General features: G+C 45.9%; 1 protein-coding gene across 2 annotated transcripts in view; it reads left to right on the plus strand.

Annotated features, from left to right (window-relative positions):
- Positions 1 to 13,608, plus strand: part of PRKCE (protein kinase C epsilon) — a 541,930-nt gene that overhangs the window by 491,224 nt on the left and 37,098 nt on the right. For both annotated transcript variants that reach the window (XM_061432250.1, XM_061432251.1), the window contains exon 12: positions 12,313 to 12,451. In XM_061432250.1, coding sequence (XP_061288234.1) covers positions 12,313 to 12,451 — 139 coding nt within the window. The remainder of the gene's footprint in view (positions 1 to 12,312; positions 12,452 to 13,608) is intronic.

Here is a 13,608-nt window from a genome sequence, read left to right on the forward strand (position 1 = left end):
ATATGGCAATTTCTCATCCTGACAAGAGTTTGAAGAGTGGTTTTCTGGCCTTCCTGTCCGGGAATTCTGGGCCCTGACTAGGCTTCCATAGTCCACTTCCGCCAGCCTCCAGGCATACCCCCAGAAAGGGTGCTCTTGGTCCTTTGGCTGGAGTAGCCCTTTCTATGATGACAGAGTGCTGGCTGGGTTCTGAGCTGCAAATCGCTGGGCCCAAAACAGACAAGACCAGCAGCCCTTGCCTTCTAAGGACAGTGATGGTATCCTGTTTGTCCCTCTGGTATAGAACTTACCATCCCAAGTATTCTGGACTCATGTCCACTTGTGTCTTGAAGACAGAGAGCTTTCCTTGAGGAGAGGGACTGTGTCCTCTCTCAGTATCCTCGGGGCCTAGCTCTAAAGCAGACCCTGAGTGGCCTCTCAGTAAATAGTCTGAAGCATTATGTAGTAGGGCTAAGTAGGCGATGGATGTCTTAGGAGTTGTTGTCATGCCACTGAGTAGACTGTCCTTAGAATGGGCTTAATATGGATCCTGCCCATTATATGGATCCAGACACTCAACAAACATTGAAGGCCAGGCATTTTGAAGGCTCTAGGCACCAAGTTGCAGACACAAAGACATCATTCTCGTGGAGCTCATGTGAGGGAAACTGTAAACTCAAGGACATAAACAAGCAAAGTAATTGCAAATTGTAATCATCGTTGCAAAGGAAATGACCAGGGTGACTGAAAATAAAGGAAGGGGAGGGGCAAGAGGTGATGGGATGCTTTACACAGGGTGGCCAAGAAAGGCATCTTTGAGAAAAGGGGATGGAGACCAGAATGCCAAGGAGCCTATTCTCTAGGGAGAGGAAACAGCCATGTGGGATAGGTCTCGAGGCGGGAAAGTGCTCAGTGAGCTTGAGGAGCTGCCACGCAAACCCTGTGGCTGGACAAAGGGGAAACGGGCAGCAAACGAGGCAGGGAAGGGCCAGCCCCAAGGCAGAGTAAGGCTCTTAGGTGCCATTCTGACTGCCATGGAAGCTGTTGGCATCAACAAAGGATTCTTCCTGCATGAAACCAGAGAATGGACTGGAAGGCGTAAGAGAACATTAGATTCAGCTGCCTCTGGGGGTTTTGGCCTTAGTTTTAGTATTTTTTTAAAGAACAATGTGTCTTAGTAGTTGCATATATTATCTGAAAATAGGATCATCTGACTGGAGGAGTCATGATCCACAAAATTCATTTCTCTATGCATTCCTTTCTTCATTCCTCTGACCAACAGGTTTTGAGAAGCTAGGATGCTTCCGGCACTGGAGGGATTCCCAGGCCCTGCCCCCATGGAATGGGGCATTGTGGAAGACAGATACTCCTAGTGGGGCCTGTGCCAAGACATTGAGGCAGGAGCCAGTCTCAAACATCTAGGAAACCACCCACAGGCCCCACGTTTGGATTTTGAGGGGATATGTTGAGGGATGAGGCTAAAAGGCCAGGCTGGTGGAGACCACACAGCATCTCGCACACCATGTTAGAAAGCGAGTTCATGGGGGTGCCCTTGAAGAACGCAAGTAGTATGAGAGAGTGGTCAGATTTACATTTTGTATCAAAATGTCTGCTGGCAAAGGTTTGCTCAGGAGTAGAAAGGGAAACATGTGGTGTCCAACAGCCAGGATTGCAAGTTCAAGCTTGGTGTGTTCCAGCTGCCTTAGCTTCCCAGGATCTTAGAGGAAAGGTCCTAGGGGATTAATGTATCCAGTCTTTGTACCTCATAGTTGAGGACAGTAAAGCTCAGAAGAGCAGCTTGCTGGAAGTCACCATTGTCCTTGGTCCTGGTCTGTACACTGAACCCCAGATAGCCATTTCAAAGCCAAGTTGATTGGTGACTAAGTGTTAAGTGTCAGGTCAGGGCAGCCCATCTTCCTTGCCTATTTCCCATCAGTGGAGGTCAGGATATTATCCATGAGTATTAAGGATAAGAATTTGCTTTCATTATTGTGGGTGAAAAAAGAAAAAAAGTAATTGGAGAATCATGCGATCAGACAAGTGATTCGACAGTGATTCCAAGTCTTAATGCCCAGGTAAAGCCCCAGGCTGTTTATTTTGGCCATGAACAGGGATGCTCTTTAACACTTCAAGTTTCCAGTTGTCTGCTGTCTTCAGACAGGGGGTCTTCTATTTGGTCCAAACTGCAGTGTGTAGCTTATCAGTTACATCTTATAACCATGTTGCCATGAGTCAACAGCAACCACCACCCCAAAAGCAAAAATTGTGTTTTCAATCCCACAAAAGGGCACAAGCGTGGTACAGCACTTTTTTCCCTCCCCAGATGACACAGCAAAGTGGGATTGAGAAGTGGGAGTTGATGTCAGGCAGCACCAGCTCTGTCACTCTCCACCTCTGGGTTCTGGACCAGGTCAGTGACATCTGAGACCCTTCTTCCTCCTCCTTAAGAAGGAGAGAATAACAATCTGACCAGATTCACAGACTATTTGTGAGATTAAATGAGATAATGTGTGTAAAAGATGTACCACTGAGCCTGGGCATACAAAAGCATCTGAAAAAAAAAAAAAATGGTGGTTATGACTTGGTTCCTAAATGAATGAACTTTTTCCTATGACTTGGAGAAAGATTTCTCTGCAGACTGGCCCAGAGTGAAATATTATTAACTCTCAGAGAGTGGAGATTTTTTTTTAATCATTTACCTTGATTCTGAGAGCAAATTATGCTTTTCTGTTTGATGGAGAGGCAGGAGGTGCAGTCTGCTAGGCTTCTCATGTGCCATCTCGTCTGGCATAGGGTCGTACTTGAGTGCCGTGGTCTCCCTGGGAGAAATGGGAGGTGGCTGCAGCAGAGAAAGCAGGGAGAAAGGATGACAGCTGGTCACCAGCATTTGCTGCCATCTTGAGGGGAGTCTGCATTGAAGGGGCAAATGGTCTTTCTGTTGAGCTTATTATTAAGTTTATGAAAGTGTTTGACGTCATCTGCGAGAAGAGCCTGGATTCCCATCTGATTAACCACAGTCATTTGCAAGTCTCCACTACTTGCCCCAAAACAAGCAGAGTTTCTTCATAACCTCCCCCTGAGGGCCTGTTCTCTGGTGATCCAAATACTTGGCATCCCAAGAAGTAATCTTTTGCATCTCTTATCTTCACATAAATGGAAGAATTTACTGTCGTTTCTGTGGCACTCAGGCCTGAGCTTTGTGGAATTAGCCTGCTGGTGGGGTGTGCATACCAGGAAGTGAGGGTACTAAAATAAATGGAGCCAGGGTGAAGGAGACAGGCACATATGGGTCTCTTCCTTTAGGGCGCGTTTTCAAGTCAAGAAAAACAATTTTTTTTTTTTACTCTTTTCTTCTGAGTCTCATGGGTGCCAACCCTTTGCTACATGCTCTGTGGTTTACAGAAGAGTTTCTTGGCCTTTATTCCTGGGAAACCTAACCATCAAATTGAAAGTGAAGTCCCTCAGTCGAGTCCGACTCTTTGCGACCTCATGGACTGTAGCCTATCAGGCTCCTCTGTCCATGGGATTTTCCAGGCAAGAGTGCTGGAGTGGATTCCTTTTCCAGGGGATCTTCCCGACCAAGGAATCGAACCCGGGTCTCCCGCATTGCCGGCAGACGCTTTACCGTCTGAGCCACCAGGGAAGCCCCATCAAATTGGGGCACTATAATTTTACAAATGGCAAAGAATGAAATTTTCAGTCTAGATGGTGCTGTGGGAGGAAAGAGGGCTGTACCCAACTTCTGAAGTGCCAACCCCAACTCATGTCACTAAGCTTTGCGCCCCCCAGGTTCTTTATCTGTAAATAGGGGGTGGTGCTACCCACTGCCTAGGGCTGTTGTGATGAGTAAGAAAGATAAGGCGTGTGGTAGCTTTAAGGATGTGTAAGCCCAGAGCTTAGGAACAGGTTACAGCTGTGAACCACAACCACCCTGTGGGCCCCACTCCCAGCTGCGGAGATCCCAGGTCCTGAGCAGTTTGCTAACTAAGGGTCTGGGCGCTGTCACAGCAGTCCTGATTAGAAACACCTGTGTTGCCCCACCCCACACCGCCCCTCTCAGTCCCTACCTTCTTCCCATTGTTTTCTCCCCTGGGGCTGTAGGTATTCCCATCAGGTGTCATTCCTCAGGCCCAGGGGAAAGGAATCTGTGATTTTTCTCTCTGGGCTGGACTGAAAATTTCGGTCTCTGTCCCCTTTAAGTGTCAGCTGTCGCTTTCTCTCATACGTTACAGTTGCATAGGCTTCTATTTTTCATCCCACAGTGTCTCTCTCTGTGGCTTATACACAGTAGAATGTGCACGTTGGTTGCTTTGTCATGTCCAACTTTTTGCGACCCCATGGACTGCAGCCCATGAGGCTCCTCTATACCCAATACGAGGTAATAAGTATTTTTCAAAAATTCTAGTGACTTGCCCTTACATGGCAAGTGGGTTTTAAGCAATGACTGTTAGAGATCCCCGTAGAGTACTGGGGCAACTACAGTGTCTCAGGCATTGTGCCTGAGCTTTCACGTTGGTTACATCATTCAGTCATGGTAGTGTTCTGCTTATTTTACAGAAGAGCACTGAGTCCTAAAGATATTTTGGACTAGTCCAACACCATCCAACTAAAAAGTAGCCTAGTTAGGATTTAGATACAGAGCTGTCTCACTGTCTATCAGGAAGTGACAAGTGGGGGTACCTCCCCAGCATCTTGGGTCACAACACAGAGGCATCCACAATTTCTTTGGCCATTAGGTGCATAAACAGCCATGGGGAGGGCGGGTAGGGGTGTACAATTCTAAGAAGCCAAATTATGTATTTCAAACTGTCGTGGATACATTTCTAGAGATATCAACAGTTGATTCCATGTCATGCGAAAAGTATACTTTTGTTAAAAGTAAAAGTATAATTCGACCTACTGCTAATCTCGCCCCATCTCTAACAGATGTGGTAGAAAGACCTTGCTTCTCAGCATAAGAGCATTTCTTCCCCAGCTCACAGCAAACTCACTGTAGGGACCTTTGCTTTCACTCAAAGGTCCCTTTCCCTTTTTTCAACACAATAAGCTAGTATAGTTGATCAGAGAAGAAAAGTTAGGGTTTTTTTTCCCCTCCTTAAACCAACTGCTAGGCCTCCCTGCCATCCCCATAGGTTTTACAGAATTTTTTTAAGGTATGTTGTTTAGAGAATTTCCTTTCTTGCTGTCTTTGAAATTTCTGGAAGAGAGATATGCTCCTTCCCCAAGGGAGCCTTGGTCTTACCATCCTGCCTCTAAATCAGCCCATCCCTGTCAGCCACTATGACCTCTCAGACTCTGTAGTCCCCTTCTCACCACAAAGCCTTCCTTTCCCAGCCCAAAGGATCTGGGCCCAAGCAGCAGATAGAGATTTTCAGCTCACAGGTGGGTCTTGTATTTGGCATAAGGTGGTCACGGGCAGCTGTGTGGAGTTAGCATAGCATTGCTTCTCACCAACCTGTGGCCTTGGGCAAGTAACTCACCTTTTCTAAGCATTCATTTCTTCATACATTTAAAAAGGTGGTTGTTGATGCCAGATGTCAGCAGGGTTGTTGTGGTCAGGGTTCTTATCTCCCAGGATGAAATGGCAGAGGATTCCATGGGCAGATGCACCCTTTCCTGGTAGCCAGAGCACGGCTCCCAAATCCCTCTTTGGCTTCATGCTCTGGGTCAGGCCATCTTGGAGCTTTTGATCATTGTTTAAGACTTAAATTTAAGGAGCAGTTGTCCACCAGACACCCTGCAAGGAGATGTTTAACAATGTCTAGAGCCATTTTTGGTTGTTACGAATTGGTGGGTGGGGGTTGCTAAGAGCATCTAATGTGTAGAGATGGGGATGCTACCAAACACCCTACAACGCACAGGACAGCCCTCCCACAACAAAGAATTATCCAGCATCAAATGCCAATCCAATGTGCCAAGGGTGAGAAACCCTGGACCAGAGGGACAGTATGTGACCTGCTCCCTAACTCTCCCTCCAGCCCCTACACAGCCCATTTGGATCTCTAGCAGCTGGGGGACGAATGGAGCTTCCATGGAAGTTCTCACAAATCCTCCATCTAGTAGGGAAATACAGGAAGATAGCCTTCATCCAGGTGCCACATGACAAGTGTATTCTGCCTGAGGAGGAAATTCTAGGAGCACCCCCCTAAAATCAGGAACTACCAAAAGTGCTCACTATCACCATTATTCTTTAGCATTGTTCTCAAGGTTCTAGTCAATACAACCAGATGGAAGAAATAGGTTAGAAACAGAATCACTGAAAAGGAAGAGATAAAAATAATCACTAATACAGATGATTTGGAAAAGCCAGGAGAATCAACTGGAGAACTCCTTTACAAAAACAGAAGTTCAGTATAGCGTCAGAGCACAGAATGGCTGGCAGAAATCAATAGTTAGTACAAACATGTGTAACTTGATAGAAAATATAATGGAAGACAAGACTGTATACAATAGAAATGTAAAATGTAAAATAGTAACTTGGGTTATTTAGAAGTAGATTCAGTTTGCAATTAACATGTAAAATCCAGACAACAGTGCTTTAAATAAAATATAAGTTTTTCTTTTTCATGTGAATGTTATTTGGAAGTATAGGTAGTCCAGTGACCATTCCTGGGGCAGGGTCCTTATCTTCAGGGTTGAAGGTGGCTGCTAGGATCCAGGCATTACATCCACATTCAAGTAATAGGCTAGAGGAAGAAACGAAAGAGAAGAGTAAGGCTCTTCCTTTCAAGGAGACTTTCACACATCTGATTGGCTAGAACCTAGTCACATAACCATGCCCAGCTCTAAAGAAGGCTATAAATCGTAGTTTATAGCTGCATCGCTGTGTGCTTGGCTTAAAAGAAATCAACATTCTTTCACTATGGCAGAGAGTGAGAGTGAATATTGGGACCACAGGCAGGCTGCCATGAAATGTAACAAAAAGGTAAAAGATCTACGAGAGAGAACTTTAAAATGCTCCGACAGGACACAGACGAGACTTGAACAAATGGAAAGACAAACAATGATATTGAATTGGAAGACTCAACATCACAGAAAGATCAATTCTCCCTGAGTTAATTTATAACTTTAAACATGTTTCCAATAAAAACATCACTAAGAATTTTTTTTTAAACTAGACAGATGATTCTAAAGTTCAAATGGAAAAGTAAATAAGCAAGAGTAGCCAGGAACTTTTGAAAAAGGAGAAGGAGGGGACCAGCCCTACTGTCAATTAAAATATATTTTAAACCTACAATAATTTAAAAAGTGTGGTACAGATCAACGTTATAGAGTGAAGAGTAAAGGAATAAATCCAAATATATATGGACATTTAATACCAGTATTTGATAAAGGTAGTTTTTCAATTAATGAGGAAAAAATGAACTATTTAACATATGGGATTAGGACACTTTACTAGAAGTCTGAAAACAAAGTTGGACCTATACTCCCCACGTTTTATCAAGATAAATTCCAAGCATATCACGGACTTATCTTTATATAATGAAAGCATAAAAGTACTAGTGAAAACCCTTGGGAGAATGCTTTTATAACTTTGAAGTAGGTAGAACAAAGCCTTTCAAATGAAAACATAAACTCTAAAACCTATAAAATTAAACATCAGTTCACTTACATCAAAAATAATATTGGCCTGGCAAGAACTGGCATAAGCAATGTCAAAGTCAAAGAATAACCTGGGACAAGCATTTGCAATTCTTAGCCCACACAAAGGTTGTTTCCTAATATAGAAAGAACTCCTGACAATCAACAAAAAACACACACCACGAAAGGAAAATGGGTAACAGACAATTCACGGAGAAAAAAAAATACAGATCACTTTTAAACCTAGGAAAATTGCTCAAACGTACAGAGACACCTAAGGATATATACTGAAGTACTGTTTTTACCTATCAGACTACCAGAAACCTGATAACACACCACGGTAGCAAGCAGGAACAATCACCTACGCTTCTGGAAGTATAAATTGTTCAACCTCCAAGGAGAGCAGTTTGACAACATTCATCAAAGTCTACATTTTTGTACTATTAGACTCAAATTTCTAGGATATATGCACAATTACCTTCATATATGTAAAGATTTCATATGTACAAGCTAAGTCACAGCAGCGCTATTTATAATAGCACAATATTAGAAGCATCTTAAACAGGCTCCCCCAAAATATGATGGAGTATTATGCAACCATAGAAAAGAATTTGGAGGCTCTTCATGTACCAAGACAGAAAGATTTCCAGTATATCCAGTAAATAAGTAAAAGACACAAGGTACAAATGAGTGCATATAACAAGCTCCCAGTTAGTTAAAGGGGGGAAATGAATGTGTATTCACATTTTCTTATTTACATCTAAAGTGTGACCAAGAGGATGCACAAGGAATAAGTTAAAAGCAATTGCCTGTAGCGGGGAAGGGACAGAGGCAGAGGGGAGAATGTTTCCTATACGCCCTTTACACATGAATACATGAATGTATTACCTATTGAAAAAGATTGAGTGAAACTATTACTAGATCAGCTTAATAAAGGCCAGTCACATTGGCTCATATATAGGGAAAGGGATGTTGCTGTATTTGTTTCCATTATTAAAAGAAAAAAAAACCTATTCCTTAAACCAAAGGATCAATGATTTCGAACTGTGGTGTTGGAAAAGACTCTTGAGAGTCCCCTAGACTGCAAGGAGATCAAACCAGTCAATCCTAAAAAAAAATCAACCCTGAATACTCATTGGAAGGACTGATGCTCAAGCTCCAATACTTTGGTCACCTGATGCAAAGAGCTGACTCATTGGAAAAGACCCTGATGCTGGGAAAGATTGAAGGCAGAAGGAGAAGAGGGTGACATAGGATGAGATGGTTGGATGGCATCACCAATTCAATGGACAGGAACTTGGGCAAACTCTGGGAGATAGTGAGAAAGAGGGAGGCCTGGCATCCTGCAGTACCTAGGGTGGCAAAGAGTTAAACATAGCAACTGAACAACAACCCCATAAACAATGTTCCAGTCCTCAAAAGTGCCCTGACCTTGTATTTGGGGATTGAATAGAGAAGGATTCATGTCTAGGCAGGAGCCCCTCTTTGCAAAGCTGTCAGTCCACAAGTTTGGCAAGTACCTACTCCTTGCTCATCCATGACCCAAGGGCCAGGGGAAATTTCTCTCAAAAGGAAAAGTCCAGTCACTCTCCCATGCAAACTGGACTGCAGAGAAGGCAAGGCTGGGAAAGGACTGTTTCTGACCCCGCTACTTGGGGAAGCTTAGACATCCCTAGAAAGAGGCAGCACTAGAAGCCCAGAGGAGAGAAATCCTGGGGCAGGAAGAGCAAGTAGAAAGGCAGGGAACAGCAATGCGGTTGGAGAAGGGAGGGAGACCACGAGGGGACCACACTCTTCAACTGGCTGCGCAGCAAGCAGAATTTCAAGGCTGCCCCCTTCCCCCGGCAGTCTTCATCCCCGCCCCTCCTCTCTCTTTCTCCACCTGAGCAACCCTGGCCCTGGGCTTTCCTGAGCACTGCCATCCCCTGAAACCCCACCTGGGAACTCACTGAGAGCCTGAGACAGGACATGTTTGGTCCCTGTGGTATTTTTCTTTTTAATGAGACTAGAAGACCCCCCAGAGAAATACAGCTCCACTAAGGGCGATGGCACCCCACTCCAGTACTCTTGCCTGGAAAATCCCATGGATGGAGGAGCCTGGAAGGCTGCAGTCCATGGGGTCGCCGAGGGTCGGACAAGACTGAAGTGACTCAGCAGCAGCAAGGGCCTTTCAGGCACCCAGGGGTCTTTCAAGCTATGCTAATCTTTCCTGTTACAAAGGAAAGGAACATAAATCATGAAGTCTTCCCTGGGACTTGGTTTTGTGTGGGGAGTTGAAGTTTAGATAAATATAGACGGTGGAGGGGGAATCTGAGGAATATGTCAGGCACCAGTGACAAGAGCAGAAGAGATGCTTTGGCCTGGGGCCTCCCTTCGCCACAGCAGAGGGGCAGCTGCCAGCAAAATGTGCTCCGCCCTGGGGGCCACCCTGGCCTTCATCAGGAGTGGCTTCTCTCTCCTAGAAGCAGAGGGGCAGAGGGCCCAGGGATGATGTGCGCCTGGGCCAGGGCAAGGGAGGGCAGAGAAGAATGGGAGACAGGGAGGAACTGAAGGTTCACCTTCTCTTACTCTGAGTAGGAGCCCCAAGCAGAAGGAAAGGCTGAGCCTGATGGACCGGAAATGCTGAGTCCCGATTTTCAGAATGAGGGCAAGGTTCAGACTGGCTCAGAAGCTACTGAATCTATTCCATTCACATAGAAGCAAACGAGTCTTTCCTGTGACGTAACGAACATTTTCAAAGAGAGCGCTTTGATCAATGGCGTGTGGGGCTCCTTTTAAATTTGGGGTTGGTGGCTGGCATTGAAAATCTGTCACTGAGAAGGCCGGAAGGTGGGGGAGTGTCATACCCAGAGGCAGTGGTGCCCACCTTCAGGTTCTAGTTCCATCAGCACCCTGTCACCTTACAGAAATCACTTACCTCTTCCGTCTTCCCTTGGTTAGTTTCTGCCACTGTCATGCAGAGAGTGCTTTTCCTAATTGTCGGTTGTTCAGAATAGGACTGTGGTTTGTCGATGACCAGGTGTGCTTCCTGCAGGCTTTGGTTATTAGCAGCCTGAGTGTTGCCATGGTGATCATGGTGGGCAGGAGTGGGTCTTAGAAGGCAGCTCCAGTCTAGAGAGCAAGTAGGGGCCCTAACTCGGTGGAGCTATGGAGTCAGCCACTCGCATGTTTGCAGGACTCCCAGCTCCCGCTCTGTTGCCTCATGTGTAAAGTTGTTGAAGATGGGCTACTTTGACACACCACAGTAGTCCTTCCCACCAGCGCATGAGATTACAGACCTGCACAGGACCTAACGCCTGTAGTGACTATCACCCAGGCTACCTGAGCCCAGGTCATGTTCCTCTCGTCATTTCCCACCTTCATTGCCCCAGCTAGAACCCAGCCTTGACCACACACAGTGGCCAGAGAGGGGACTTGGTGAGCCCTGGTCCCAGGGGCTCGGCTGATCGGATGCACTCTTCTTTCTGTAGTTCCCAGGCATTTGCTTAGAGCAGCACATTTTACGTGCTTTCTTTTTTCTCAAGAAGTCCCAGCTGTACGAGGAAATGGGGCCACGGGTGCAAGACAGGCCAGCCTTAGAGTGCTTCCTGCTGCACCTTTGCACTCAGGCCTGGATTCCTGACGGTGGCTGGAGTTCAAGTCCAGACGCCAGCAGGCCTGTGAGAAAGGTCCCTCTTGCTCTGTGTGCTGTGGAATCAGCTGTCTTTGCAAGACCCCCCACCCCCACCCCAGAGTGACTGCTGAGAGAGACCCAGGGTGAGGACCTCCATCTGGATCTTTCTATGAGACAGGTCTAGAATTTGCAGACTTTCCTGGTAAGGGATTTATCATCCAGAATCCTAGATTATATGCGAGGTCTTACGTGGAACCCCAAACTGTAGAACTGGCCATGTGGGAGCCGCACTGGCTGAGGCCTGAGAACCACCCAGCTTTATGGGTCCGGGGAATTGCAGCTTGTGTGCCTTCTTTCCTGCACTCAGCCCCTTCCCCCACTCAGCCTGCTTGCCCCCAGGAGGCTGATCTTGCAAATGCTTCCTGCTTGTGCAGGCTGGGCTTCAGTTATCCTCAGCCCTTCACCATGAATGTCAACTTCCTTCTTCCTGGTATCCTAGGCTCCTGATGGTTGTTTTCAACATGCCTGTCCTGCCTCACTATATCCTGGGACCCAGGTCTCTGGTCTCCTCATTGCCTTTTGCATCTATCATGCTGGCCCTCCCCTCTCTCTCGCCTTTTCTCTTCATGTTCTGTCCTTTCTCTTGAGAGTCAGTTTCCTGGAAGCCCTCCCTACCTACACCAGCCATCAGTGATCTCCCCACTGAAAACAATAACTCACATAGTGCCTTGTAAAGTAGCACTTGGTTCTTATGTGTTTTATCTCCTTCCCTGGTTCCAGTATGTCATTCTTGTCCTTCCAGCTGATTCCTATGACTAACACATGATCTGAATAACACAAATTTCCACATATAGTAGGGCTTCAATGAATAGCTGCTGACTTTTTTAAACCAAAGAGGGTTTAGACATTCCTGAGGTTACAGAAATTCCTCCCTCATGTTGGAGTAAATGGGGTCATCTTTGGGGGGGTGGCCATGTGGGTGAGAGCCCTGGACTGTGGTCGGTTTTTGGCAGGTAAAGCCTCCTTGAAGACTTCCCTTTCTGTAGCAGATTTCCCTGAGATGTGCATATCTCTCCAACTAGAAAGGTCATATTGGGATAAGTGAAGCATTAATCATGTGGTTCTGCCCTGTCTTATAGGGATTTGAAACTGGACAATATCCTCCTGGATGCAGAAGGTCATTGCAAGCTGGCTGACTTTGGGATGTGCAAGGAAGGGATTCTGAATGGTGTGACGACCACCACTTTCTGCGGGACACCCGACTACATCGCTCCCGAGGTAAGACCATGAAGATAAGGGGCTACATCCTCCCACTGCCAGTGCTGAGGCCTGAGTTCATCCTCATGTGTTGGGGTCATCTAGCAGTGCTGGGTGAAGGCTCTGGAAAACCAGGATGAATTCCAGGGAGGAGGGAAAAAAGGAAAGGTAAAAGGCATATCAATTTCTCCATAAGGAAGTGGTGGTGATAAGGAGAGAACGGTGAACTGAGAATAACAGGCCATTCCCTGAAGGTAGCCAGGCCCTCACTGAGCATCCCATTTCATCCCAGTCCAGAAGCATCACGAAGCTAGGACCAAGCAATGTTTGTTGACTTGTATTATTGTTTTTACTTTTCTTAAGGTAGTACTGGGTTTTATTTTTTAATTATTTATTTTTGTTGGCTGTCCTGGATCTTGGTGGCTGCACAGGCTTTTCTCTAGTTGCAGGGAGCAGGGGCTCTCTCTGGCTGTGATGTGTGCCCCTCATTGTGATGGCTTCCTCATCACAGAGCACAGGTTCTAGGGCATGTGAGCTCCAGTAGTTGCAGTTCCTGGGCTCTAGAGCACAGGCTCAGTAGTTGTGGCACATAAGCTTAGTTGCTTCATGGCATGTGGGATCCTCCCCAGTCAGGGATTTAACCTGTGTCTCCTGCATTTATAGGAGGATTCTTTACCACTGATCCACCAGGAAAGTTCTATTTTCACTTTTTAGTAACCAGAGCAAAGGAGCGCCATTGATAAAGGCGGAGTTTAGCTATACAGCTTCAATTGCCTACAGTAAAACCAAAAATTAGCTGCCGTTTCTAATGTATCATGGATTCTGCATACCAGGCACACAAGGTTGATCAGGAAGAGGAGCGCATCTGAGCCTCGTTTTAATGGAGATCAGAGATGTTCACTGTGAGCCTCACCAATGGGTTGCCTTTTATAAAGTTGCTTAGATATTTTGTTCATCATAATGTTTTCTTTGCTCTGAGTTTTCTCCAGGTCAGTCTGCCCAGACTGAGAGATACCTGGTGTGGAATGATTCAGATTTAAGACATGGTCTGTCACAGGTATTTAATAAAAATGGTCTCAAGGGTTCTGAAACATGTGAGGTAAGAAGGAAGTACTAGTCCCCTTAAGCATTGTCCATGGTGAGTAGGAGTTAGCACAGCCAGATTTCATTTCCTTCCA

Source organism: Bos javanicus, chromosome 11, assembly GCF_032452875.1.
Source record: "Bos javanicus breed banteng chromosome 11, ARS-OSU_banteng_1.0, whole genome shotgun sequence".
Lineage (NCBI taxonomy): Eukaryota > Metazoa > Chordata > Mammalia > Artiodactyla > Bovidae > Bos > Bos javanicus.